At 46.7% G+C, this 26,591-nt stretch overlaps 7 protein-coding genes across 7 annotated transcripts; 5 read left to right on the forward strand and 2 right to left on the reverse strand.

Moving 5' to 3' along the window:
* Window positions 1-3,320: 3,320 nt before the first annotated feature.
* Window positions 3,321-5,018, forward strand: MYCFIDRAFT_190784 (uncharacterized protein; the record flags this gene model as incomplete). Its single annotated transcript, XM_007932702.1, has 2 exons — window positions 3,321-4,158; window positions 4,318-5,018. 2 exons carry the CDS (start codon window positions 3,321-3,323, stop codon window positions 5,016-5,018), a joined length of 1,539 nt encoding a protein of 512 aa, XP_007930893.1.
* A 1,036-nt stretch (window positions 5,019-6,054) lies between these two features.
* MYCFIDRAFT_80939 (uncharacterized protein) lies at window positions 6,055-7,713 on the forward strand (the record flags this gene model as incomplete). The annotated part of the gene is made up of 1 exon (XM_007932703.1): window positions 6,055-7,713. One exon carries the CDS (start codon window positions 6,055-6,057, stop codon window positions 7,711-7,713), a length of 1,659 nt encoding a protein of 552 aa, XP_007930894.1.
* A 963-nt stretch (window positions 7,714-8,676) lies between these two features.
* Window positions 8,677-9,224, forward strand: MYCFIDRAFT_205076 (uncharacterized protein). Its single transcript, XM_007932704.1, has one exon. It carries the CDS (start codon window positions 9,033-9,035, stop codon window positions 9,195-9,197), a length of 165 nt encoding a protein of 54 aa, XP_007930895.1. The 5' UTR covers window positions 8,677-9,032; the 3' UTR covers window positions 9,198-9,224.
* Window positions 9,225-9,396: 172 nt separating this feature from the next.
* On the reverse strand, window positions 9,397-10,767 carry MYCFIDRAFT_80940 (uncharacterized protein; the record flags this gene model as incomplete). Its single annotated transcript, XM_007932705.1, has 1 exon — window positions 9,397-10,767. One exon carries the CDS (start codon window positions 10,765-10,767, stop codon window positions 9,397-9,399), a length of 1,371 nt encoding a protein of 456 aa, XP_007930896.1.
* A 2,597-nt stretch (window positions 10,768-13,364) lies between these two features.
* On the forward strand, window positions 13,365-14,081 carry MYCFIDRAFT_37033 (uncharacterized protein; the record flags this gene model as incomplete). Its single annotated transcript, XM_007932328.1, has 1 exon — window positions 13,365-14,081. One exon carries the CDS (start codon window positions 13,365-13,367, stop codon window positions 14,079-14,081), a length of 717 nt encoding a protein of 238 aa, XP_007930519.1.
* A 603-nt stretch (window positions 14,082-14,684) lies between these two features.
* Window positions 14,685-16,320, reverse strand: MYCFIDRAFT_190786 (uncharacterized protein; the record flags this gene model as incomplete). The annotated part of the gene is made up of 2 exons (XM_007932706.1): window positions 14,685-15,244; window positions 15,294-16,320. The coding sequence occupies 2 exons, from the start codon at window positions 16,318-16,320 to the stop codon at window positions 14,685-14,687; spliced, it is 1,587 nt and encodes a 528-aa protein (XP_007930897.1).
* Window positions 16,321-16,598: 278 nt separating this feature from the next.
* Window positions 16,599-22,967, forward strand: MYCFIDRAFT_178673 (uncharacterized protein; the record flags this gene model as incomplete). Its single annotated transcript, XM_007932707.1, has 14 exons — window positions 16,599-16,717; window positions 16,748-17,019; window positions 17,060-17,073; window positions 17,105-17,119; window positions 17,146-17,191; window positions 17,220-17,239; window positions 17,284-17,297; window positions 17,327-17,437; window positions 17,463-17,481; window positions 17,535-17,896; window positions 17,932-18,325; window positions 18,356-18,530; window positions 18,560-18,830; window positions 22,943-22,967. 14 exons carry the CDS (start codon window positions 16,599-16,601, stop codon window positions 22,965-22,967), a joined length of 1,857 nt encoding a protein of 618 aa, XP_007930898.1.
* Window positions 22,968-26,591: the final 3,624 nt, after the last annotated feature.

The following is a 26,591-nucleotide window of genomic DNA, read 5'->3' on the forward strand; positions in this document are numbered from 1 at the left end:
AGGCAAGAAGGAGTACCTACTAAGATAGCAAGGCTATTTACTAGAATAGGACTTATAGGAAGCTAAAGACTCCTTTAAGGATATAACCGAGTTGTTAGATAAGTATTAGACTAGCGTAAAGAATAAGAAGAAGGCTAAAAGCTTATAATGTTACTACTAAGGCCTAGGATTAATGCTACCCCCGGGGTACTATTAGCTAACTAATTAGAAGCAAGCAATTGTTAGCAACAAAGGACAATAAGACTACACTACTATAGTAAACGCGTACCGAGTGTTAATAAGCGCGCTACGACCCGTCAACTAATTGCCTACTCTTTTAAGGATTCTACCTCTTTACTAACGCGCCCTATAGGTCCCCCTCTTATTCCCTTATTCTGTCGAGGCCTCGAGGCCTAGGCAATCGGCGCGGCCGGCGTAGCCGGCGCGGCTATATTAGTAACAGTGTTACGGGGTGTATTGCTATTTAAGAAAGGAAGGACACCGCTATATTAGTAACAGTGTTGCCGAGTTGTTGTTAGTTAAAGAAGGTAAAGTTAGCGCTAAGACGACTAGCGCTACTATTGTTAACATTACTTACTATTATCGCTACGCCTATAGACACAACCTTACCTATACTACGAGCCTAAGGCACCTTTAATCAAAACTTTGATTAAAGCTTTAAGCCTATTAAAGGTTTAATCAAAACTTTAAGGCTAAGTTAAAACTTTAACTAAGTTAAAAGATTAAGCGACTAATAGACTAACTAAGGGCAAAACTATAGAGCTAAGCTAGCCGGGGTCGATCTTGCGGACAATAGGTTACTCCTCGATCTATCTAACCCTTTAAGCGAGGCGAACCTCTACTACTATACTTATAATAGCCTTTATCTATAGAAACTAGACGAGCTGTGTTTTTTAAAAGATAAGATAAGATTAACAATTAAAGGCTACTAAACCTAACTAATTAGGGCTAGCGAAACTACGAACAATAATAGCCCTCGTAATAATAAGAACAATCCCTCGGAACGGATAACCCTCGGAAGCGGACATTTCTAGGTCTTTTAAGAGTAGACGTAGAGAACTCGGTACGACATTACTTAGAACGGGGGCAGTGCTGCAATACCCCGTATACCTACCTATTATAGTAGGGAAGGTACGCTCGTATTATAATTAGTCGATAGTCCTTAATTCTTATAGCTTTATATCCCTTCACTTTATTATATATAAGGATAGCGCAGTTAGAGTTGTATATTATGTTGTTTAGAGGTAAGGTTTGATATAGTTATATAATTAGGTAGTTAAGTGTTTAATTTAGCGCGGCTAAGCAGCTTATTAGACTTACTAAGTTAGCGGCAATAGAGGTCGGGATTAGAATATAGGTAGGCTACGAGGGCGCGGCCTTTAGAAGGGAAGCGTATATTAGGGCTAAAGAGGCTACACGTAATTAGTATATAACTAGGCCGAGTAAAGCTAGGGTCTCGATGCCTTAGGTAGGGCTTAGCGCTTAGCGTTAGGCTAACTCTCCTACCTTCCTCCCTCTCCTCCTAGATCCTTATCGAATACTAAACTAATTTACTACTACCCTATCTACCTGCTAACATAACCCTTCTTATATAGATAGCAACTAACAACACCTTAGAAGTCGCTATACTAGTCTAATTGCGACAACAATATAGCCTAATTAGGCAAACCGAGCTAATATACTAAAACCGAGCATTTCCGTAAGTTTAGTAGGTCCTATTATACGCCTAATAATCGGGCCATTTCCTAGCGGGAATAGTGGATACAGTCCCGTAGGAACCTAAAAGAATAGGACGCTAAAAGTCTGCTACAATCAAGGCTATCTCTATAGTGTCCCCGTTCTCTATGCACTCGTAGCAAAGCTTCTAGAAACAGAAACCGAAGGAGACTTAGGTTAGAATTTCCGTGTAACAATAGGCACATACAGACATGCACGTCGCCGCATAAGCTATGTAGTGCATGCTCCCGAACCTGTTCTATGCCTACCGACCTTATTTATATTGTTCCTCCGGATGTTGTGTTCTAGTTGTCTAACCGGGGAGCAGACCGTTCCTACAGAGATATAGAACTGAAAATACATCTAAGTGTATAGGCTACCTCTATTTAGGCTCGTAGGTATAAAGAATTGAGTTGCGTAAAGGTAAATAGGGATTATATTGCGACCGAGTGCACGTAATAGATTGTCGGTAAGTTCGGAAGCTACCTAATTCTTCGCCTACGAGCCTAATATAAACCCGTACGAAACCAGCCTGCTAAACACTAATATAACACTATAACGTATATAAGACATTCTAAATAGCGGAGGTTGTAGCCCTACTAATTGCGCTTTATTCTACCTATTAAACAAGTCTATACGACGTTAGCGCGTTGAGTTTTCGCTATTCTGCTAAGCCGACTCGACTGTAGCTGTCCGGATTGCTAGGCGGCTAGCTGCAGCCCTCGGTAGTAAGATAAAGGCAAAGGGTTAAGAATATAGGTATTCTAAGAGTTAGAGGTGCGAGCGGCGGTTAATCTAAGGGTCCGCTCGTAATTTACTTAGCGTTTTATATGCCGTTTATATATAAGTAATACAAAGGAGGGTACTATAGAACAAACGTAGTTACCGGAAGACCTATCTTAGAAGATCGTATCTATAGCTTCAATTTGACATTTTAACGTATACTTTGTATAGCTATTTTGAAAGATCGTATTATTGCGCAGAACAGCTTTTTTGGGTTTGTCTATCTAATGTGTAGTTATGCTTCTATAAATTCGAATTCTCGTTTGTATACCGGACGGTTATATAGGAGCCGTACGGTTTTCTTTTAGGCGCTTCGCTATAGGCTTAGCATAGACCGCTAACCAGATACATATTAGTGCAGATGATATAAGGACGTAGAGACAGAGTAGAAGGTAGAAGGTGCTAAATTTAGGTAGAAGGTCCATACAAGCCTACAAAGCGGGGCGCCTGAATGGAGGTAGTGCATGGGGAATATATATTGCGTGCTACGCTCAACCACGGCTTTGGGAGACTTCGCGTCCCCTGGCTGCTCTGTATATGCTTGATAAGGGACACTCTGTACTTCGTGATGGCTATGCAGAGGATACATTAGTGCCCGTAGTGCTGGACTGGATATGAACGTATGAGGTGGGCGGATGGGCATAGAGACGATTTAGAATAGGCAGGCACTTCGCGGCTCGGCTCGGCGCTGCTTCGTGCCGCAATCACAAGCCACACCACACCACACCACACCACAGCCACAGGTGAGGTGAAGCCACACTTGACTTGACTTTCTCGTGGTCGCGATCGCCAAACACAACATCAACGCCCACGTAGCCATTATGCCGCCCAAGCCGCTGGCCAAGCGAGACGATGGCGGCGCTAAGGGCGTACTGCCGGTCACTGCTGCTACACGTGCGGCGGCGTCGAAGGGACCGGCACCGCGATTGAAGCTCGAGATCCGGCGACTCCCACCGGGCCTGACGTTGACCGAATTCGAAGAGATATTGGGTGACGAGTGGAAACCGGGGAATGGCAGAGTGGACTGGAGAGAGTACCGGCAAGGGAAAGTCAAGCAATCTGCGGCCAAGGTGCCCGAGCAGAGCCGATGCTACATGCATTTGCTCAGTGAACCTATCCTCAAGGAGCTGGAAGTCCGTTTCCTGGAAGCATCTTTCCACGACAAGGCTGGAACGTATAGGTTGCCTGATCTCAAGCATTTGCCACCGACTATCGGGTACGCCCCTAACCAGCGCGTGCCTACCACAACCAAAGTGAGGACAGACAATCGGCAGGGAACCATTGACCAGGATCCGGAATTCATGTTGTTTCTGCAAGCCGAAACACAGCCGATCTTCAAGCCAGCAGCTCTCGATACGCTGGGAGTGGAGGCGGAGAAGGCGGAGAAGGAGCAGATCAAGAGCACGCCATTGATCGAGGCGCTGAGGGAGAAGAAGGCGAACAAGGCCAAGGCAGCGGAGGCGAAGGTGGAGAAGAAAGATGGGAAGGGCCACCAGAGGACCGGCAGTAAGGACAATGCTGTGGCGGAGAAGGGCGGCAAGGATGGGAAGGCGACTCAACAGCAGAAGGCTCAGCAGCAGAAGATCGAGCAGGTGTCAAAAGAGGCTGTGAAGGCTCTGAACAAGCAAGTCGCCAACAAGCAGCAACAAGCACAACAGCGTCCGGCGTCGCCACAACAGCCTCCGAAAGCACAGACAAAAGGGCAAGCTGCAGACAAGGCACCAGGCACACCAAATGCGAAGGGCAAGAAGGGAGCTCAAGCTGCACAGCCGACCTCGATGGCCAAGCTGCCCAATGCTGCTCCTACTCAACCCGCAGCCGACGCAGCCAAAGCTTCGTCCACAGCATCTGCTGCAAGTGCAACGCCTCCACGTGCACCGCGCCAGAGAGGCAATGCCGAAGGTATCAAGAGGATGCTTCAGAAGGATCTGGGCATCAAACCGAAGCCGCAGCCAGCTGCACAAAACACATCCCAGCCAGCCGCACCAAACTTAACGGCTGCATCTCCTGCGACCCCCAGTGCGATTAAAAGGGAAGCAGCACGGCCATCAACACCCGCGTCCACTACTATACCGACTGGACCAGCAAAGCAACAGGCCACGCCGAAGCAACCGGCAGCTCCGACGCCTGTAGTCTCATCGACCAAAGCGTACCTGAAGCATGCTAATCCCAGCCAAGGCATGACTGAGATCCTGATCCAGCAAGCACTCTCCCAGTATGGCGAGGTCAACAACGTGACTATCGACCCGCGAAAGGGCACCGCCATAGCTATATTCAAGGAAAACGATGGCTTGAAGAAAGCATTGGAGGCCAAGAAGGTGCCTGTTGCTAATGGTAGTGTGGAGGTGCTGGAATGGAAAGATCGTGCAGTCAATGTGGGCGGAAGGGGTGGCTTTCATGGTAGGCGAGGAGGTGGTGCAAGAGGTGGTAGAGGTGGAGCTCAGGTGCCAATAGCCGCTGCTGCTGCTGCTGCTCCGACTGTACCGAAGGGCGGCGGTGGCGAAGGTGCTGGAGGTTGAGCGTGGAGGCATTATGAGACATGAATTATGATGAGAGTGCATGGGTTTTCACAATAAACCAACCATGAGGGCACAAGCACGAAGCCAACGACAGAGTTAAGATCTTAGAGATATGCGCGGCGGCACGGGACTGGTTCTGAAGAGTTGCTTCCAGGCGCATCTAATCAAGGCAAAGCATCGCTCTACTGCAAATCCAGACAGAACGATTGGGAAAGAGACCTTGGATTGGCATAATGAGGACGTCGCTGGGCCAGTATGAAAGTGAATCACGGCGATCGGTAACCCACTTCCGAGATGTCGCACGAGCTCAGACTTCACTTGCGCGGTTCGTCTCATACCAAACCTTGCTTTGGATCATCGTCGTCTCGCCTTGCTGCACGACGTTCTGCAATAGCACGTCAAGCGCCCACTGGCAATCAGAAGACCGCCACAATGCCACGACTGCTTGTCGAGTTCATTGCAGATGGTGCAGTTGACCTCGGGGCGAAAGAAGCAGGCATGTTGGCATTGCAGTCGCGAGAGATACCAAGCAGCTTTGAGGTTAGTTATGAGACAACCTTCGTACATTTTGATTGATTGCGATGCAAGTACAGCGCTGCTTCAGAGATACATTCCTTGGCTCTACCATTTGTGAAAACAATCTTTGGCCTCGCGTCATTTGTTGATCAGTACCATTCCTCGCCGCTCTTAATGCGTCACTTTCTAGCATTGGACGAACACTGGTCATGCTCGACACTGACACTCGAAATTACAGAAATTGCAGCATCCGAGATCTTCAATCATCTCTTTGTTTCATCTCTGCTGGTGCCGGCACAACGACAATGAAAGAAAACACAACCTAAATAACAGCTCATTATCGAGCGGTATTTCTTTATTCAAGTCCTCCTCGATGTGCTGCAGAGTTGCGAGAAATCGTATATTGCATCGACGTTCTCGACCCTCTACACGAGAACAGCAAAGAATTTCTTGCCAGCAGCTGGTCTGCTATACGCTTTGACACTTTCGCAGTCCTTGAAGCTTGTTTCTATCGAAAACCATGGAAGATCTCACGTTCGGAATCGAGCTCGAATTCCTTTGCGTCCGCAATGTTGACTGCTTCAAGAGGATGTTCCCCTTCAAGGCAGGCCAGTGGGGAGGAGAGGCCGGGTCTGAGTACGGTGGCGCTGCCAACGCAATCTTCTGCCATCTAGATGAAGCCGGCATCAGCGCTGACATCGGCAGGACAAGGCTTGGAGTAAAGGAGACATACAGCGATTGGCTTATCATGACAGATTGCCTTGAGCTCAGCGAAGAAGAAGATTTACTCAAACCAGAAGACTTTGTCGTCGAGCATTTGGAGATTGCTTCCCGCAAGCTATCCTTTTACAACGATAACTGGCCGAAGGAGCTACGCCGAGTGCTCAAAGTCCTGGCTCAGATCGAGAAACGATACGGCTGCAAGTTCTTGACGAATAGCAGCAGCGGTCTCCACGTGCACGTTGGAAGAGACAAGGGAAGACTGCCATTCCAAACGATCAAAAGAGTCACGCAATTCATGACGGCGTTTGAGAGCAGGCTCGATGAAATCCACGCCGCGTCTCGTGTCCTCGCACCTGCAATTCCCATAAATCCAATGATTGACGGCGTGTTCATCGAAAACGAATCATACAAAATACCACTATATGCACCACTATCTTTCTTCCTTCACGCGACTGAGGGCGGCGACAGCTTGATCGGAAATTCTAACCTCTTCGACTGGCTCTTGAAGATTCAGCGCTTTGACACCTACAACGATGTCTCAGCATTGTATGACTTCCGCTATCTTGACTTCCAACTGAATGGACACCGATGTGCTGTCAACCTCGACAACACAATCCAAGCGCATAACTATCGCAGCAGCGAACCTTCCAATACCATCGAGTTTCGACAACACATTGGCACGCTCGATTACACCGAAATCATCCACTACGTCACGCTCCTGGTCAATATCATGCAGTTCTGCCACACAACTTCCCACCAACATTTCCTGCTCCTCATGATCAACGCAGCCGATATGAACTTCCTACTCCCACAACTTCTCTCCTTCATCGGCTGCTCGCCTCCTCTCATCACCTACTTCCAACGACACGAAGAAGATGACCTCGGCCTCCTATACTCGCCCCTAAGTCCCAGAAGACCCAGTCTCACAGCGGAGAAACTCGCACAGCTAGCAACCCCCCTCAGAGCCGTTTTCGAAGAAGAACTCCTCAAACAAGTCACCTCGCTCGAAGACCTACTAGCTCAGAACGACGAGGAGCAAACAGCCAACAACGACCGAGCCACCATCGACCTCCGACAAATGCTCAAGTACACAACTGGCTACTACGGTCTTCGACAAAACGTCTCAAAACTCCCTTTCGGTCTGCCCGACGTGAACTGGTTCCTGGAATGTGCGCTCAAGGAATTCCGTGAAGAATTTGATTTTGAGAATGTGTTTTCGCCGGAAGAGCAGGTCGAGCAGGCTGTTACGGGAGTTTTTGAGAAGTTGGCGGAGATTTATGCGGGGTATGATAGTCGCTTGCCGCCGCGACAGGCTGTTGTTGTGAGGGCGATTGGGGATTGGGAGGAGCGGTCGATGGTGGTTGTGGAGAGGGTTTTGAGGATGGGGAGGAAGGCGAGTCGAGAGGTTGAGGCGAAGAGTCCGAGAGGGCGGAAGCGGAAGAGGATGTCGGTTTAGGGACAGTGGTCGGATTTGTTTTGTTTGTTTCGTGGATTTTGAGTATCTTCGTGCGAGTGAGTGAATTCAAGACCGTGTACCTTGTGATGCGCATGGAACCGGTGGACTTCTCCTGGCATCTGTTGATAGATCTGTTTTTTTTTATCTTCTTCGTACTTCTATCTGCAGGCGATTCATCAATCTCTCACGAAATTGCAGGTGAATATCCGCTTGGCCTGTCTACCGCGGTGGTCTAGAGCACGTATCGGCGGGAACTATATTCAATTATCCCTTCGCCATCTCAAGCTAGCATAACTCGAGCAACGAATTAGGGCCCTACCGCAAGAGCTGGAGGACATGCTCTTTGAGTTCGCAATCACCATGGAATCTAACCAGATCATCAGCATCGGCCGTCAGTACAGGTCGCCGTGGCAGCTCGCTGTCAACTGCTAACCCTAAGCGTCCTGCGTAGAGCCATCCGGATGACCAGGAGTATGAAAACTCCGAGTAGCACCCTCTCTATCTCTCTGCTCATATGGGGACGACTGGTGAATAGAATGGGCCTATACGTCCCGGATCCGTCCTATCTGTCTGCTCTTGAGCTCTCGATTTTCGCCGGAATTGTCGTGCTGATGAGCTCGGTCCAACTCTTCTCGTGCTGGATGTACATGGGCGATTGGTCTTATTCCCGTATAGGCGGCATGTGTGAATGCTACATCCTCCCATGAGATTGTACTTGGAGTCGGACCGCGTCGCACCTGCTGGAATCATATTTCGAACGTGGCGTATTGGAAATTTTTGACCTCGGCTTTGAGAATAGCTATGTCATCCCCTATTCTTGATGACCTTGCGTGGATTACTTGTGATGGATGTCGAGGCGGAAGTTGTCAAGGGAGATTCTCGGAAGGATTTATTCTAGCCTGCCTTCTGGAAGCATCCGACCTCACCTCATCCCTTCACTTGTTTCGTCAACGAACAAAGATCCTCCGCCCCGTAGCAATGGTCACCTTCAGCCCTAGACACATTACGAGAGGCATGACAAGCCTAGCTACTCACCCGAAGAAACCACGAAGCCTAGAGTCAGGATAAGAACAACCCTCTGTCTGAAGTGGGGCCATACCACGAAAACCATGCCTCTCTTTCCGTCTATCTACCTCGTATCGTTTCGATGGATTCATACTCACTGCTGGTGTCCCATACTCGGAACAAGAAAGCAAAAGTAGCAACCAAATCGAAGTCACCAACCACAAACCCAGAAGCCGCATCGCTTACGCTACCGACCACATACACCCCCTCTCCATCATCATCAGGTGTGAGTTGAAGTTCTTTAATATTTCGTCATGAGGATTGGATGGGAAAAGATTGAGTTGGAAGTTCACGGGGCATATGGGATCAAGATTGATGACAGAAAGGCGTATGGAGAGTTGCTAGGGAAGCATTTGAGGTACGATCATTTCTTGTTATTTGAGTTCTTGACTTCCTCCTTCTACCTGAAAAAGATATGAGATGTGAGTCTCGGTCCGTTTGCGCACAGCTGTATCCCTCCTCTTCCTTCGCTCCGTGCGCCTCTGCTAATGGATTGGGGTATCTGTGCATCATTCTCAATCGTCAAATTCGTTTCAATTCACGCAACGTCCTGCTCCCTCGCTGCGCCATGACTTCCAAACATGCCGGGTGTCAATTGCAGCTCAAACGCACGCCTCTTCATGCATCGGGATCGTCATCCACCATCGATGTAGCTCCAGATCCAGGACGCTTCTGACCAATCATGGTTTCGTCGGCGATTCTCACCTGCACATCACGCGCGTGGCAGATGACGAGCGCCAGAGCCAGAGAATTCCACACGTCGTAATCTGGATCTTGGAAGTCGAGGAACGCCATTGAGCTGCACTCGTCTGTGTCGACGCGATAGGCCATGACGCAGGCTAAAGTATACGAGGCTGCGATTACGTAGAATGTCGGAAGCTCGTACGAGAGCAGCGTGTGGTTTGAGGATCGGGAACCTGGCGAGAACTCAACCGATCTGGCGACTCTGAATGCATTCTTCCATCTCTTCGCCAACTCGCGGCACTTGGCTTCTGCGTTCTCTTTGATGAGGTCGGCGTGAGTCTCCGCTGGTTGATATTCCTGCACCAAGACTGGTATCGCGGTCTTCTTGTCCAGCCCGGCATCGTTCTGTGCCCACTTATTGTAATGGCGCACGGCACGTCTGATCTCCTCCTCTGGTTCGACTGGGCCTTCCAAATACTTGCGATCACGAACTCGGCCTCCGAGATCCAGGAGGTGTTGGAGTGCCTTGCTTGCATGGAAGTGCTTGCCACTGACGCTGCCAATGATAGCATCGTCGGTCTTCTCGAAGAAGCCGTCTGGCAGAAAGTTGTACTCGAACTTCATGTAAGCTGGCAACAATGGCTCGTAGCCCCTCTTCAAGATGCGATGGAGCAAGGTGATATAGTCGTCATCCCATCCCTGCTTGCGCAACTCCCCCTCTTGAAACTCGCTTTTGTCGAACTGTGGTGGCAGCATGACCAGCTTGCGCCGCTGTGGCGAATTGTAGTATGCCTCGTCGTCAACCACCAGCGACATGTCGTCCAACTCATCAGCCATCTCGTCCAGCGTGGGAGACTTCGTCCTCGAATAGCGTTGCGACGGCGTGCGAAGGTAGGGACTCTGCTCGGTGTAGTCCTCCATCACTGAATCCTCCTCATACTCGGCCATAACGGGTGTGTGCGGCTCGAAGTCCATGTCTTCGACCTCGATCTTTGGTTGCTTGACGCGGCTGCTTCGTTGCGAACTGCTTGGCGTGTGTAGCCGCTTCCTCTTCTGCCCGGTGGCGGGCGCGCTGGCAGGACTCGATGTCGGACGCAGCCTCCAGTCCCTGACTCGCTCAGATGGGCTCATAGACCTCGTGGACTGCCCAATCTGATCCAGCGACGCTTTTCGGGCACTTGCTGGGTACGCAGGCTTCTTGTAAACAACACCGTCCGACTGTGGTGTGGGCAGAGGTGCTTTGGCGGCCTTCCGAGGGGAGACATAGTCCCACAGACTGTCTGAGAGCCGTTTGATAAACGCCATCACTTGCGGAAAGTCGGTGTGGGGCGAAGTGAGGTCTGAGGTGTTGCGCGTGAGAGCAATAACAGCTATGCGGGCGCATTCGATACAAATGCTGCATTCGGTGGCTTTACACTCGTCAAATACCACAGCGAGACACGAAGCTCTTGCGACTGACGACCGCCGTTGCGACGGAAAGGGACAAGGTCACATTGTTGCCTTGGCTGGCATTGTCTTGTCGCTTGCAGGTGAAGAAGGTGCATGTCACATTCTGAAACACCAGACCCTTGCCGGATCCGGCCTATGCACAGAAAGCATGGACCATCCCACGCACCCGCACCTTCGGGTCGGTCGATCTCCCGCGATTCAGATCTGCTGCATTTCTCAGACTGACTTTTCGACTTTCTCAGTGTTCTCTACAACACACCACTGTCCACTCACTCGACGGCGAAAGGGTGTATGCGGAGCTAAACGGCTTTATCACCGCACTTATGCGCTGTTTCCGCGACGCGTGACGGCATCGCTACGTGAGAGTCGCTGCGGGCACGACGCGTAACTCTCAGCACGCAGCACGCCATCTGCGCTTTCTCAATGCCCGCTCGCTCTCGCCTGTCCTTCTTCTCTACAACACCGACACTTTCAGAGCAAGCGCTTCCGTGAAACCACACACACACAAAGCCACTCGAGCGAAAACGCACACCCCAAGACACACAAGCGAATTCAAACATCAGAACTGCATGAACCCGCTATTGAAGCGCGAGAAGAGAGGACGAGCCGGTCAGTTGTACAGTGAGACGTACCACGGCTACAACGCCAATGGCCCTCTCATACCATCGGAGCTTCACGTCTACCGAAAGAATCTGTGGCACTCGCCAGTAGACTACGCTGCCGAAAATCGCCTGACTGCGTGGAGCTTCTTTGACACCCGCAGAAACGGAAGGCGCACCTACGAGGCGTACTTGCCGACGGTGCCTATGGACGTTGACTCCGGGCCTGTCCACACCACCGAGGACGTCTCAATGGATTCGGAAAAAGCAGAAGCGCCACGCGTCCACTTCTCACCTTTGGCACGCGATCCAAAGCCACGTACGGCAAATCTTGGCCCAGCGCCAACGAAGGTGGGCAAATCTGCCCTAGTCTCCCGAATTCAAGCATACGACAGTATCGTCGACCAGTACGTGCCGCAGACGCCTCACCATTGGAACCACGATACCGATTTTTCTATCAAGAGTGGGCTTGCGGAAGAGAAGAAACCGCAGCTGTCGCCGCCTCCTGCTTCCAGCAGCCCTTTCCTGTCATCGCCACTAAAGAGTGCTCCAGTAGCACCTCGGCGAAATAATCACTTCGAAGTGCCAGAATTCAGCACCTTCATGTCCGATGAGTTTTCGGAATTTTCGCCAGAGAAAGCCTCCACGCCTGGAGCAGTGAGAGCATTCTATACCTCGCCGAAGGCCAGGTCACCACCAAAACGCAAAGAGCTGTCGCCGGAATCGCAAAGCTCACCATTCCAGTCTCAGTTGACATCGCCATCAGAGCGAAACATGCTGTCTCCAGTGTCACGACGTTCGCCATTTCAGTCTCAGGCACCAAAGCCGGAAGTTCTGTACCCAGGCTTGCAGAACAGCACCACCGAGAAGCAGTATTTTCTCGCAGAACAGACAGTATACGAAGAATCAGATCCCATACCAGAGCCCATTCGCATGATTGGCGGCATGCTTGTCGCAATAGTCACCACGACTGTGACCACCTACATTCCTGCTATTATTGGTGCAGTCTGGAGATCCATCTGGCGCAGCGCCACTACCAGCACAAGACGTGCGTCGCGAGAGCCGCAGGAGATTGTCGCAGTCGAAACAGCTCCAAACAGTGGCAAGCGCCGAGCGGTCGCGAAGCAAGACCTGATGCCCACGCCACCGCAGCAGTCCGGAGCGATTGAATCGCAGAAGTCCGGCCAATCACCACCACAGATGGCGACTCCGCCGGATTCTCGTCCAAACAGCAGAGACGAGGAGTCTAAGAAGGATGCTGCTCCCCCATCCCGTCGTCCACGAGGAATGTTACCAGCCCCAGGACATACGGCTCTTGATTACTACGCTAGTACCGTTGGTCATATACCGCGTCCAGTGTCTGCCTCGAAATACCTTCCAAAAGGCACCAGCAAAATCGAATTAATTGCCAGAGAAGCTCGGCGGGAAATGAGGAAAAGAAGAGAAGAAGAGCTTAAGGAAGCTAAACAGAAGCGCGACGAAGAAATCGACAATCTCATCGCCAAGGCCAAACAGGTCGCCATCGAGAGTCCAGAGCAGAAGAGACTCAGGCAGAGCGTGAGCACACGCAAAACCCGCGCAGAGGCAGCTGCAGCGGAAGAGCTCAAAAAGCAAGAAGAGCTTCGACAGGCGGAGGAATCAGCTCGCTTGCAAGCAGAGGAGGAGGAGCGCGAAAGGATTGAGGAGGAATTGCGCAAGCAGGAGGAAGAGAAAGCCAAAGTTGCAGCACAGCTCGCTGCAGAAGAGGAGCAGAAACGACTCGAGGAAGAAGAGGCTCTCAGAGCAGCGGAAGCGGCAGCCAGACCGCTTATCCCGACCCTGAGCGATGATTTGGAAGCCAGGATCGCTAGCACCATGGCAATCACCGATGCCAGCAAGATTGTTTGCAAGACCAGCGCCGGCGTCGAGCTTACACGATACGATCTCGGACGGGTCCTGCCACAACCCAACGAGACATTGCTTCGAAACGTCCCACGAGGCATCAAGGGCGGTCCAGGCATGTGGCTGAACGACGAGTCCGTCAATGGCTTCATTTCCGCTATAGTACAGCGGAAACTAGACCAGTTCGGCTACAGCAAGCGTGCAGATGTCGTTCCAGCATACGTCGCCTACGATACGAATTGGTTCCCAACCTACAAGCAGAAGGGCATCACTGGCATCGGTCGCTGGAGTCGCCGCAAGCACATCGCCGGCGCAAAGCTCCTCCAGTGCGAAAAAATCTTCTTTCCGTGCTCCACAGGCGCTCACTGGACAATTCTGATCATATCGCCCAAGGCAAGAACGATTGAATTCTTGGATTCGGCACACGGCACGCGATCTAATTGGATCAAAATCGCGAGAGAATGGCTGGCAATGGAGTTAGGAGCAAAATACGATGCTGGGGAGTGGAAGGAGGGTGCTGCCAGGAGCCAATCACAGTTGAACTTCGACGACTGTGGCGTTTTCACATGCATGAACGCATTGGCCAGTGCAGAGGGCAAGGACTTTGGTGAGGTAATCCCGACTCGGGACATGCCGGAGGCGAGGAAGTTTATTGTTGGAGTATTGATAAATGAGGGTTTTGAGGAATAGTTCCCGCCTGTGGGATAGCATTTTTGGGGGTTGGGAAAGGAGCGTTCGTTTAAGATACCCTTACCGTAGAGCTATAGCTCCGGCTGCATTAACGAGACCATGACATTCATCTCCTCTCTCGACTCTTTTCCGTACTGTCAAGTTTTGGAGTTGACGAGAAAACTGCTTCCTAGGTGAGCTTCCAGGTGTTCACGTCACCTCTCTCCGCGGGGTGAAATGGGTTGTTGGTAAAGAAGGTGGTGAGCGTGGAGCATGGGTGGGGTATGGAGTTGAGGCGGTCAGGTGGAGGCTTGGAGTCTCACATTGGGGTTGTTTTCTTCCTCGCTCTGGGGCACCGTGTGGTTCTGAGGGTTTGATCTCAGCTCTACTCCACGAGACCACGATCGCTGAGGTGCTCATCTCCTCTGGTGCGAGTCTATGGTATAAAGTCAGGTCTCAGAGAGGGTGTGACGTGAGATACCGCATGTTTACTTTGCTTTCCGCGCGAGCACGATCTCTGAAGTGCTCGTCTCTTTTTCAGAGCTTCAGCTGATGATAGACTGGCGGAGGTGCTGCGATGCAGAAGGCTGTCATTCTGTGGTCTGATGCTATGGTATTCCTACTCTACAAATGTACAGCCACTCTCTTGGTCATGTACTTGTCAATTCCCCACAGCCCGAAGCAGCTGAGAATCGCAAGCACTCCAAATGGAATGCTGACATAGTACAGCAGCGGGAAACATTTGGCGTACAAGTTCTGCCCAGCCTGCACAATCGTGGCGAGCTCTTCAGGTGTGTTGATCTCTGGAAACAGCTCAAGGTAGTGGCTAAGAGGACCTGCCGTCATACTCGTAACAAGCTGTTCGATTCGTTCGACTGGATTGTCACTGTCGCCAAAGCCGACACTCAGAGCTGGAAAGGCGATGAGATACGGATCAGAAGCAGCCAGCTTCCGCACCCGAGACTTGAAAATGTTGTAGAACATTGATTTGCCAACGACCTGGCCGATCATGCGAATGACCAAGCTGAGAGCCACAGAGGTAGCAATCAGATCGTCAGGGCAAATGACCGAGAAAACGACTTGCGATGGAAGCAGAACCGCACCCACACCGATGAGGCCGAAGATCATTGGCGCCCAGACTGTGTTGATGTCGGCCGGATCGAATAGGGACATACAGCCCATGCCTACCCAAGCGTAAGCATACATCTGTGGATGAGATAGCGGAAGACTCACCAATCACCTGCAAGCAGCAGAAGAATAGCAGAACCCACTGGATGTGATTTTTGAATACCGTGATCAAGATTGCTGATGCGATTGCACCACCGGCAATACAGAAACCGAGCGGCAACAACCAGATGCCGGCGTCCTTGAAACTCGCGCCATAGACAGTATATGTCTGAATCGTCCAGAACACCGTCAAGGGTACATAGTTGATACCAGAAGTCAGACAAAGCGCGGAAACAGAGAAGAAATGTCTTTTGCTCTGGACAAGACGGGCCGGGAACATTGGATACTTGGTGACCCATCGCTCATAGCAGCCAAAGATGACCAGAGTTACAAGGCCGAACATCAGCATGCAGATGACTCGTGCCGACCTCCAGGGATAGAACTGACCGCCCCAGTTGATTCCTATGAGGAACAGAACCACTCCAAGGATCGATAGAATACTGCCACCCCAGTCAAGTCGCTTCAGCAGTTCCATCTTCGACAGGCCGATGGCTGAAGGTCGTGGTGGAGGATTGTAGTAGATCACGAGCACAACCAGCGAGATCGCAGACCAGACTCCCAGCACCAGATAAATGTACCTCCAATTATGCTCAGCGATGAGCTGTCCGTACAATGATGCAGCAGCGAAGGGCAGGAATCCCATGACAATATAGCCGATTGTGGCGCCACGTTTCGCAACAGGCACAAGTTCGGACGCAGCGGCAATGACGGTCAAAATCTGGATTCCTATGGCAGCTCCGGCAACGACTTGTCCACAAAGATAGCAAGCAAAGTTCGGAGCAGCGGCTTGCAGGATGAAAGAGATGACTGCCAGGACCAGACTGAAACAGATAATGCCTTTGCGGCCCATCAAGTCTGACAAGCTCCCCACGAAAGGTGCAATTGCTCCCGTGGAAATATAAGGTGCGACGAGAATCCAGACTAGGTTGTCGATGGCATCGAGGTCGAAGGCAATGACTGTGAAGCTCGTCACCAGGAACAGAGGTGTGACTTCGGCGACCACGAAGGCCATTGCCAGACCAAACATTGTCATGAAGAAGGAGAAGGTGAGCTGGTCAGTCTTGGTCAGTCCAATGCTTCTCTCTATCGAACAAGAGCAACGTGCCTTGTTCTCGACATTCTGCTCCTCCCCCGACTCCTGTTCGTATTTCGGAGAGGTAGCGCTGTCGCCATCAGTCTGTCTGGTTTCCACCTTCTCCAGGCTCGAGAGATCCTGCGGCTTCACTTCCGCAGACATGGTCGTCGGAGAACGCGTTCAGGTGCAGAGCAAGATTGAGCGCGTGCTGCCAGCGGGAGATCAGAGACACCCACATGGCCGTTCTACACTCTATATCACACGCTTTGAATCGCCCAGGACCTCGGTACGCTAGATATGACCAAGACATTGCCATGTGCCACGTGCGTCTGCGACGTTTGGCAGGCCAGTCGACGTTGAAGAAGGGATGAATTGCGTTACACAGCAGCTCTGGACGCTTGACAAGACATTTTTCGCGGGAAACAGCGCTTGGAAGTGGGGTACATGGTGGTACTGCCAATGCTCGCCGCGCTTTTTGCTACATTATGGCTGAGAAGGACAAGATGCGTACAGCGATCATAGTCGCTTTGAGCTTCGGTATCAGCATAAACCAACATCAACATGCTGTCGAGTCAGCGCGTACCTGGACACTGCTTATTACGCAGATCTTGGCTACAGCTCTGAAAAGACCCGGCAATGTATCACACTATTGCTTCAGTCGACAGTACCCTGTACTCTTCTGTCGCTTGTCCTGCAGGGCCTACCGCATTTGTTGCCTGCGAGCTCGGCTGAGCGTCGATAGGCTATGCTGAACACGGTGTGTTCGACGTTGCTGCGACATAGCACATCTTGAAGCTTCTCTTCATGACCATGCAGAGCTGCTCGACGCGTGAGAATGACAAGGAGCACCAATGAAGCTCGCCTTGGGCTTGCCGATGTTTGATCTGCGAAGCGTAGGGAACAGGATCCGGCGAATTGAAGGGGTCTGTTACAGAGTGGTACTTCTTCTATGCTGGATGCCTAGCTTGCCCATCAGAGTGGGGTCTTTGGCTCGCTCTGCTATAAGCATGATTCGCCCAAAGCATAGGATTTTACATACAGCGAGCTGTAGGCTTGCCGTCCCGGGCGGGCAGGCGTCAGCACTTTGCACCAATGTGTAGCGAGGTAACAAATAGCCCTGTGCAAGCTGTCCGGACGCCGCATGCCCGCTTGCGAGGCGCGAGCGATTGTAGTTGGGATTGAGTCGACATGTGCGTGAACGCAACAATCCCGTACCACGCGCGAAGTATTGCTCCATGAGTGTAGCTCACGCGGACTTCGGTGCGAGACTTCGCTGGACTTTTGAAGCCAAGATAGACCCAAGGCCTTGCGTGCTTGTCCATTGTATTGTCCATATTACCATGCCTCGGTCGGCTTGTCTTTGCGCAGACCGCTGCTCTTGTGCGTTCACATGCTATAGGTATGTCCTTGCACCACTCGCTACTACTCACAGGCTTGATCCCGCACATGAATGGCGCGCACCCTTCCTTCCATACACTCAGGACGAATCGAATAAGTCTTGGGCGGTGTTCGGCGATCGTTTCGACTGGGACCAGTGGTGCGCCGTAGAGCGATGATGATTGCTTGTAGGCATTGTGACTCCTGGTGTTGCGGAGCTGGCTGCGGCGGAATCTTCCGACCTATTGAGTTTTTCTTTTTTAAGTATCAAAGTTCAAAGAAGCCTCGAATCCCTCAACAACCCAACCCCAAACTCCAACATCCCCAAATCATGCCAAAATGCTGCATGCAGGCTCCGGGATTTGTTGGCTTCCAGATCTGGCCCATACATTGCGAAGCACCTCGACTCTGCGATGATGCCCCCCTCAATCAGATCTGGTCCACCGACATCTTCATCAGTCAGAGTGCTTCCATTGCCCCATCGAAGAGCGAGCAGGTCTCCGTTGCAAGAGTCGGGAGAGAAGAGGCTGCCGGAACAGACGCCTACGAACCAGTAGCTTGTATTGCCTGCCATGGCACCAGGATCGTTGTAAGGACAATCATTTAAACAACGCAGGCGGTTTGTACACCTTCGTACGCACTCCGGAGTCAGCTTCGTACTGTCGGTAAGCTGGGCTTTCCGCCATCGCTACACTTAAGTCTGTTCGATTACAGGCCATCTCGTAGACGTCTTCAGCGTCGCTCCCGGTCTGTGACCTCAATGCTTCCAGCGCATGAACTTGCTTGGAAAGGTCACTCCGCAGACATTGCCAAAGCGAAGGTACAGCAAGCAGCGACGACACCTGCCACAATTGCTTCTGGAAGGTAACGGCACGGTCAACAATTCGCGGCCCCAAACCATGGCATCGACACTCCAAACATGACCGGATGTTCTTTGATACCTATTTTGAGCAGCATTTACAGGTCTTGCAAACCCACAGCTCGAAAGACGAAAGCGTAGCAGAAGAAAAGTCCTGTATGATTGAAAAACAGGCGCCAGTACAGAATGCATTGAAAACCTACTGCGCCAAGCCAACGAGACCCAGAGGACGGTGAAACTACTCTAGGCCCGACGATTAAAGCCTAAGGCAAACATCTCGCCTCCTTCTGAAGATACTGCTAGACGGTAACGATAGCGCTAGCGACAAAGCACGATACCTACAAGTCGACCGAACAAGAGTGCCTCGCTATAATGCCTCGCTATAAGCTAGAGATGTAAAAACCTTAGTAAACTAGTAAATAGTAATTACTATAGTAATAGTAACATTACTATAGTAATCACTATTACTATCACTATTACTATTACTAGGGACCTTCGAGAAATAGTAATAGTAATAGTAATAGTAAAATAGTAATTACTATTCTACTATTATAGTAGTTTTTCTACCTATCCCAAGCTACAGAATTACTTAATAAGTATAATATACTATAATATACTATAATATAATTAAGGATAGTCTAATATTAAGAGTAGAAATATATATAACTATAGTATATATATAATAGTATAGTAGCGGCTTCTACTAGTCGCTATAGTCGATAATATATATACAATAGTACAGTAGCCGCTGATATTAGCCGCTATAGTTGCTATTATCTAGTAAGGGCAGGTATACTTATATAGGCAGTCTTTCTAATAGCTAGATAGAGCCGTTATCTATTTTATACTATATAATCGTTACAATTCTATTATATTATAGCCGTATACTTAATATATATTTTTTATATTTATACTAGCTATAGGATTACTTATATAGTGCTCTAGACTATATAGATATTTACAGTATAATATAGGTATAAAAGATTAACAGTATCTACCTAAATAAAGAAACTACTATAAAAAAAAGAATCTTAATTTTTATAATATCTAAGACTTTAATAATATATTCTATACCCTAAAGAAATTATAGTACTAATAAAAACGATTTAAGTACCAATCCATATAGTATATAGTATACTATAATAAATAATTTATTTTATACAATCCTAGAAAAAAAAATAGCTATAGGATGTTTTCTTATAAAATAATATTATATACCTATTATGAAAACAAAAACTATAGTAATATAAGAACTTTACACTATACTAGTTTCGGAATTTATTCTATAATAATATAATAACTATATTATATTATTTAATTATATAAGTATTAATATATATTCTATTAGAATATTAGTCTTTCCTATTAGTTATAGTTGAAAAATGTATTTAGAGAATTAGTTGTCTATATATTCTCAATAAAAGATTAGTAGTTACGAAAAGAGAGATTATTCTACTAATATTAATATATATTAGTACAATTAGTTTCTAAAGTATCTATTTAGAAATTCGATATATATCCTTAGTATAGTAGTCTGTATAGCCTTGAAGCTTAGGTAGCCTAATTTTAGCGTATTAGTTTTGCTAATATTAGTATATTTTCTATAAACCCTTACCAAAATCCGTCTGGTTTAAATTCCCCTTTTTTAGGATAGATTATCGTTTTTGCCTTCTTTCTAGGAATAAATATAGAAGTTTTCTTTTTTAGCCTTCGACTAAATGGCTTAAATATCTTAGTCCTATTATAAGGATCTTGATATATAGCGCCGCCCTTTGCTGCTTGTCTAATTTGCTTAAATGGTTCTATAAAATATTAGTAAAGTAGATATAGTAATTCAAATAAACCTATAGACTTACGGCCGGTTTTCGGATTGATAATCATTTTCCTAGGCGTTATATTTATAGCATTAGGGTCGCCCTTTGGAAATAGTACGATAGAGCTAGTAGTAGACATTCTAATACTAATAAAATTAGTATATTACTAAGTAAGTAGTTTTTTTTATATTAGTAGACTTACTTCGTATTATAGTAGTAGTCTACTATTGAATAGACGTCTTAAAAGATTATAGCGTAGTAGAGAGTAGCGTAGTTAGTTGTAGTCTCGTATACTAAAGTAGTATAGAAAGAAGAAAGATCTTTAGAAAGGAAAGGACGAAGTATATATATTACTCTCTCCTTTTCAATTAAGGTTTATATACAATATTATAACTATATTTAGTAAAAAAAATATAATAATATATTTAAATAAATTTATTTATTTATAATAGTATCTTAGAATAATAGAATAATATATTATTTTAGAATAAATATATTCTATTATCCTATTATTCTAATATACTATTATAAATAAATAAATAAATTTCAATATACTATTATATTATTATTACTATATATAGTTATAATATTGTATATAAACCTTAATTCAAGTAGAGAGGGAGCAATATATATACTCGCCTTCGCTCTTCCTAAGTTTGATTTCTTTCTCTATAGTTCTCTAGTATACTAGACTACTATCTACTATATAATCTACTATATAATCTACTATACAATCTACTATATACTCTACTATATACTTACCTCTTATATACTACTAACATTAAAAAAAAGTTATTATTTATTATTCTATTAGTCTTTATATATAAAATATCTTATAGCTAGAACAATTATAAATCTTAATAATTGTCTTAAACTGTAAAACATGGCTCCTAAATTTAATTTTAATACCCCGGACGCTAAATTACCGGCACTTAAACACGCGCCGCCTCCGATTAGGGAACGGCTTTTTACTTATACTTTAGATCCCTATATTGAAAATAAAGTACGGACTTTTACAATTTCTTGTACTACGTGTAATTATATCTATAGGAATAGAACCTGGCCTTTTAATACGAGTAATCTATATAACCACTATAGTTAAAAACATAAAGATATAGTCACGTCTAAGGATTCCGATTATAATAGCGATAGTAACGATAATAATACTTTAAATAATAGTCAGACAACTTTAGATAAGCATCTAAGTATAGAGACAGTACCTAATCTTAGAAAGCGAAAAAGTTATAGTTTATTTAATACCGACGAATTTACGAGATTACTATTACTATTCATAATTAATAATAACGAGCCGTTTACTATAGTTCAAAGTGAGAGCTTTTTTAACTTGCTAAATTATTTAAATAGTGAAATAGACGAGTTACCTTCTAGATATCTTATTACTAAAGCTTTTAATACTTTTTATAATAACGAAATTGAGAAATATATACGAATTGTAAATAAAAATACTAGTAGATTCTCGTTAACCTTCGACGAATGGAACTCTCCTAATAATAGTAACGATTATCTAGGTATTACCTTACATTTTATAAATAAAAGATTTAAATTAGAGAGTTATTTAATCGGATTCGAAGTATTGAATAGCGCTACGTCCTATAGCGGAGATTTTCTATTTAAAGAATTAGATGGCCTACTTCAACAATATAGTATTAGAAATAGAATTCTAGGAGTAACTAGAGATAACGCTAGCCCTATTAATACCTTAGTTTCACAAATTAAATCCGAATATAAACAGCAATGGGGTAATTATATCGTAGATATAAGGTGCGTAGCACATATTATTAATTTAATAAGTAACTCTATTCTATTATATTGCTTTTTTATACCTAATACAAGCAAAGTCTTTATAAATACTATAGATAATATAGTTAGAAATAATCCTACTTATTCTTTTACTTCTAGTATGAAAATACTACCTAGTAACTTACGAAAGATTATTAGGGCTTTTAAAACAAATCACTTTCTAAAAAACACTTTTAGTCGAGTAGTAAAAGAGAATAAAAAGCTATATAATACTAAAGGAGGTTCCGAGAAGCTTAAAGGCGATAATGTTACTAGATGGCTAGATGGCTATCTAAATATAATATGATTACTAGTGTAATATATCATTTTAGTGAAATTAATAAAGTCTTAGATACCGCTAGTAGATTACCTAATAAACAGAGACGTAGCTTGAATATAGATAATTTTACTATTAGTAACGAAGAGTTCGACTATCTTATTATATTAAGAGATATTCTAGAGATATTTAAACATCCTACTAAGCTATTTCAGGCCCGAGACTACGAGACTATATCAAAGACTATATTAGAAATATTTAAAATTATAAGGAGTTTAGAAAAGACCTTAGAAAATCCTAGTATTAAAGCTAATCCGTTTCTAAAATACGGGGTAGAACAGGCTATTACAAAAGCCTTAGAGTATTATCCTATTGTAAGAACCTAAGCAAGTAAAGTCTCCTGTCCTGCCTTAGCAAGCCTATATAACAATTATGTGATGTTATTACGTGCAGTACGATGCAGCCGCGCTGGCGATAAGCTTGCTTAGCGTATGCGCGTAATGCTCGATTACTCGTACGGACATACTCGGTAGCCGGTACGGCAGATATGCTATCCGTGCTAGGCCTAGTTAATAGTAGTCGCTCTACCCTGTTCTAAGAAAGGTACGGTTTAGTTCTACTTTCTACTACGGCGATTAGTAGAGGGTGTTCTATACGTTGCTATATACCTATTTTCTTACAGTTCTAAACCGTCTACCCTTCGTAGCGGCCTATAGAACCCCGAAAGATAAACGCAAGCGATCCGAACGCGCCGGGCGCGGGAAACGCGTAGAATAATGCATTAGGAGCGCCTATAGCATTAGAAAACGACGCGGCGATATAATAATACGAGGCCGAATATTAGGCGCGCCGGGAAGCGACCCGCCTACGGCTCGAACGATTTCTAGCTAAGTAAGAAGTGCTTAGGCTAGAAGTCTAGGCTTAAGAAGCTAAGCGAGAGAATGCGCGTCTTCGTGCCCTTAGGGACGTAGGCGATGCGCTAGCTCCGAGTAGCGGTACCGCCGGCGAGGGTCCTACGATAACCCTACCCCTAGGCGACGACGACGATAAGGACGAGGAAGAATTAGCTAACGAGTCGATTTAGAGGCCTGAATCTTAGAGAGCTGAATCTATCTCGTATCGACTACCTCTTTCCGGAAGTGCGCTAAGCGTAGCCCCTATACCTAGCATAAGCTACGCAGTCGCTAGTCTTGCGGCTATTAAGCCTCGCCTAAAGGAACCTAAGCCCTTTAAAGGCGATACGATTAAGGAGTCGAGGCGATTCCTTAGAGAACTTTCTATTACCTTTGTACTATCCGGAGCTACCTATTATACGGACGAGAGCAAGGTGCTTTATAGTGTTATATACCTCGTAGGCGATGCGTAGGAGCGATAGCATAATAAAAACAGCCTTAAGGACCTACAGAATTATACCTACTAGGACTTTAAAACCTTCTATCGGGACTGCGTCGGGGACCCTATAAACCGTATACTAGACGTAACCCTCGAGTATAAGGCGGCCCGTTAGCGTAAGGGACAGTTAGTCTAAAGCTTTGCCCTTAAGCTCGCAGTACTCGAAGATTAACTTAGCGACTATAGCGAGGAGTATAGGATCCGCTATCTCCTCGTTAAACTCTAGCCGGCGATTCGTAGCGCGATTATTAAATACTATACGGTGCTAACGACGCGTTACGAACTCGTAGAGCTTGCGACGTATATCGAGACCCCTAACAAGCCGTCTAGCAAACGCAAGGATCGTAACTACGATAAAACCGGAGGTAGTAAAGGTAAGAAGCGTCGATCTAATAGTTAGGCCCGCAAGTAGCAGTTAAATCGCGACCGTAGCGTAGGCGGAAAGTATACGAAGGGCGATAACTCGCAAGGCGGGTATAATATTAGTAAGGTCGAGTGTTATAGCTGTCGCTAGAAAGGCTATTATAAGAACGCGTGCCCGAACCGCTATCTCTAGAAAGACGATAACCCTACGGTACGTAAGGTAGCCGCTAACGCTAAAGAGAAGAAGAACGACTCGAAGGCTAAGGGAAAAGATAAGGTACCTCCTAAGAGCTAGGGATAGGTACGGAATCTCAACTAAGTAGCTTAGTAGTAGTAGTACCTACGGGACGCGTACGCGGAGCAATCGTTACGCAAGAAGGGGAAGTGTCCGTCGAATACTTATTAGATAATGCTACTAATATCAATGTAGTATCTTAAGAATTCATTCTACGATACTAGCCTTAGCGGATTGTTAATGCCGTACTGCCTAGTACCGACAGTTTCTAGGGCGACCGAGGATACTACTACGGAGCGCATTATCTACGCTTACGGATCGCCGACTCTATAGGCTAAGAACGCATTACTACCGGAGTGTTCTACGCTTTCGAGATGCCCCTCCCTAATATTATTCTTAGTAGGCCTTAGAGGCGCGATTAAAAGGTAATCGTCGATAGCTCGACGGATACCTAGACCTATAGGAACGAAGCCGTAGCGCGTTCGATACGCGTACGGGAACTATAGGAATTCTAGAAGGATATGCGTAACGCCCTATACGTATATGCGATTAGCGTTCGCTAGCTCCGCGATATCGCTAAAGGTTCCTCCTTACTAGAAGAATTCAAAGACTTCGAAGACGTCTTTATAATAACGCCCGAAGCGAGACGTAAGCTCCCCGAAGACGTAGAGTATACGATTGACCTAATCCCCGGAACGAAGCCGCTATACAAACCTCTCTACTATTCTTTAGGAAGAGAGCTTAGCGACCTTCGTAATTACCTAAGCTTAGCCTTAGACAACGATTGGATCTAGCTTAGTATAAGCGAGGCGGGTACGCCGATCCTGTTCGTACTAAAGAAGGATAGCAGTCTAAGACTCTACGTCGATTATAGGGGGCTAAACGAGATTACTATTAAAAATCGTTACCCCCTACCTCTTATTAGCGAAACGCTTAATAGGCTCAAGGACGCCGAATAGTATACGTCCTTAGACCTTTAGGATGTATATTACCGTATCCGTATCAAGCGAGGCGACGAGTAGAAGACTGCGTTCCGTACGCGGTACGGGTACTTCGAGTATAAGGTAATACCTTTTAGGCTTACTAATGCTCCTGCTACGTTTTAAGGATACATTAATAGGGCGTTAGCTAGCCTAGTTAACATTTGCTATATCGTCTACCTTAACGACATTCTTATCTATAGCAAAACGCGAGAGAACTATATACGAGACGTACGCGCTATCCTTACGCGGCTCTAGAAGCTCGCCTTATATACGAACAGAAAGAAATGTTCCTTCTAGAAGAAAGAAGTCGAATTCCTCGGGTTTATCGTTAGTACCGAAGGCGTATCGATAGATTAGCGTAGGGTAAACGCTATTACCGAGTAGCCTCGCCTATTAACGCTAAAGGAGGTTTAATCCTTCCTTAGATTCTATAACTTCTATCGGAGGTTTATTCTAAATTACTCCTAAATCGTTATACTACTAACCGCCCTATCGAAAGGAGCCGTAAATAGCCGAAAGCTAGGGTAGGTCCCGTAGGGCGAAAGCGAGGAGTAAGCGTTCCGCTAGCTAAAGGCTGCCTTTAGCTTAGCCTCGATATTGCGATACTATAATCCTACGAAGCCCCTACGTATCGAGACCGATACCTCTACGTTTGCCTTAGTAGGAATTATATTACAATAGAGCGAAGATAGGAATTGGCACCCTATTGCCTTCTAGTTACGAAAAATGGTCCTAGCCGAGACTAATTATAAGACCTATAACTAGGAGCTCCTAGCGGTTGTCGAGTCCTTTAAGCATTAGCGCCCGTACCTCGACAGCGCCTAGCATACGACCTACGTAGTTATCGACTACGCCAATCTTAAGGGCTTTATAAAGATAAAGTAGCTTATCGGAAGGCAGGCAAGATAGGTAACCTTCCTTATACCTTTTAACTTCACTATTAAATATCGGGCTAGTAAGCGAAATCTAGCCGATGCGCCTTTACGACGCAGCGACTACGAGAGCGAGTCGTAGGCGGTAAACAACCTTCTCCCTATATTGCAGTCGAAACTAGCTCTATAGTTAAATCTGCCCGAGGATATCGAGCCGATTGTAAAACGCATCTCTATTATATATATTAGGATGCGAG

Source organism: Pseudocercospora fijiensis, assembly GCF_000340215.1.
Source record: "Pseudocercospora fijiensis CIRAD86 unplaced genomic scaffold MYCFIscaffold_9, whole genome shotgun sequence".
NCBI classification, from domain to species: Eukaryota; Fungi; Ascomycota; class Dothideomycetes; order Mycosphaerellales; family Mycosphaerellaceae; genus Pseudocercospora; species Pseudocercospora fijiensis.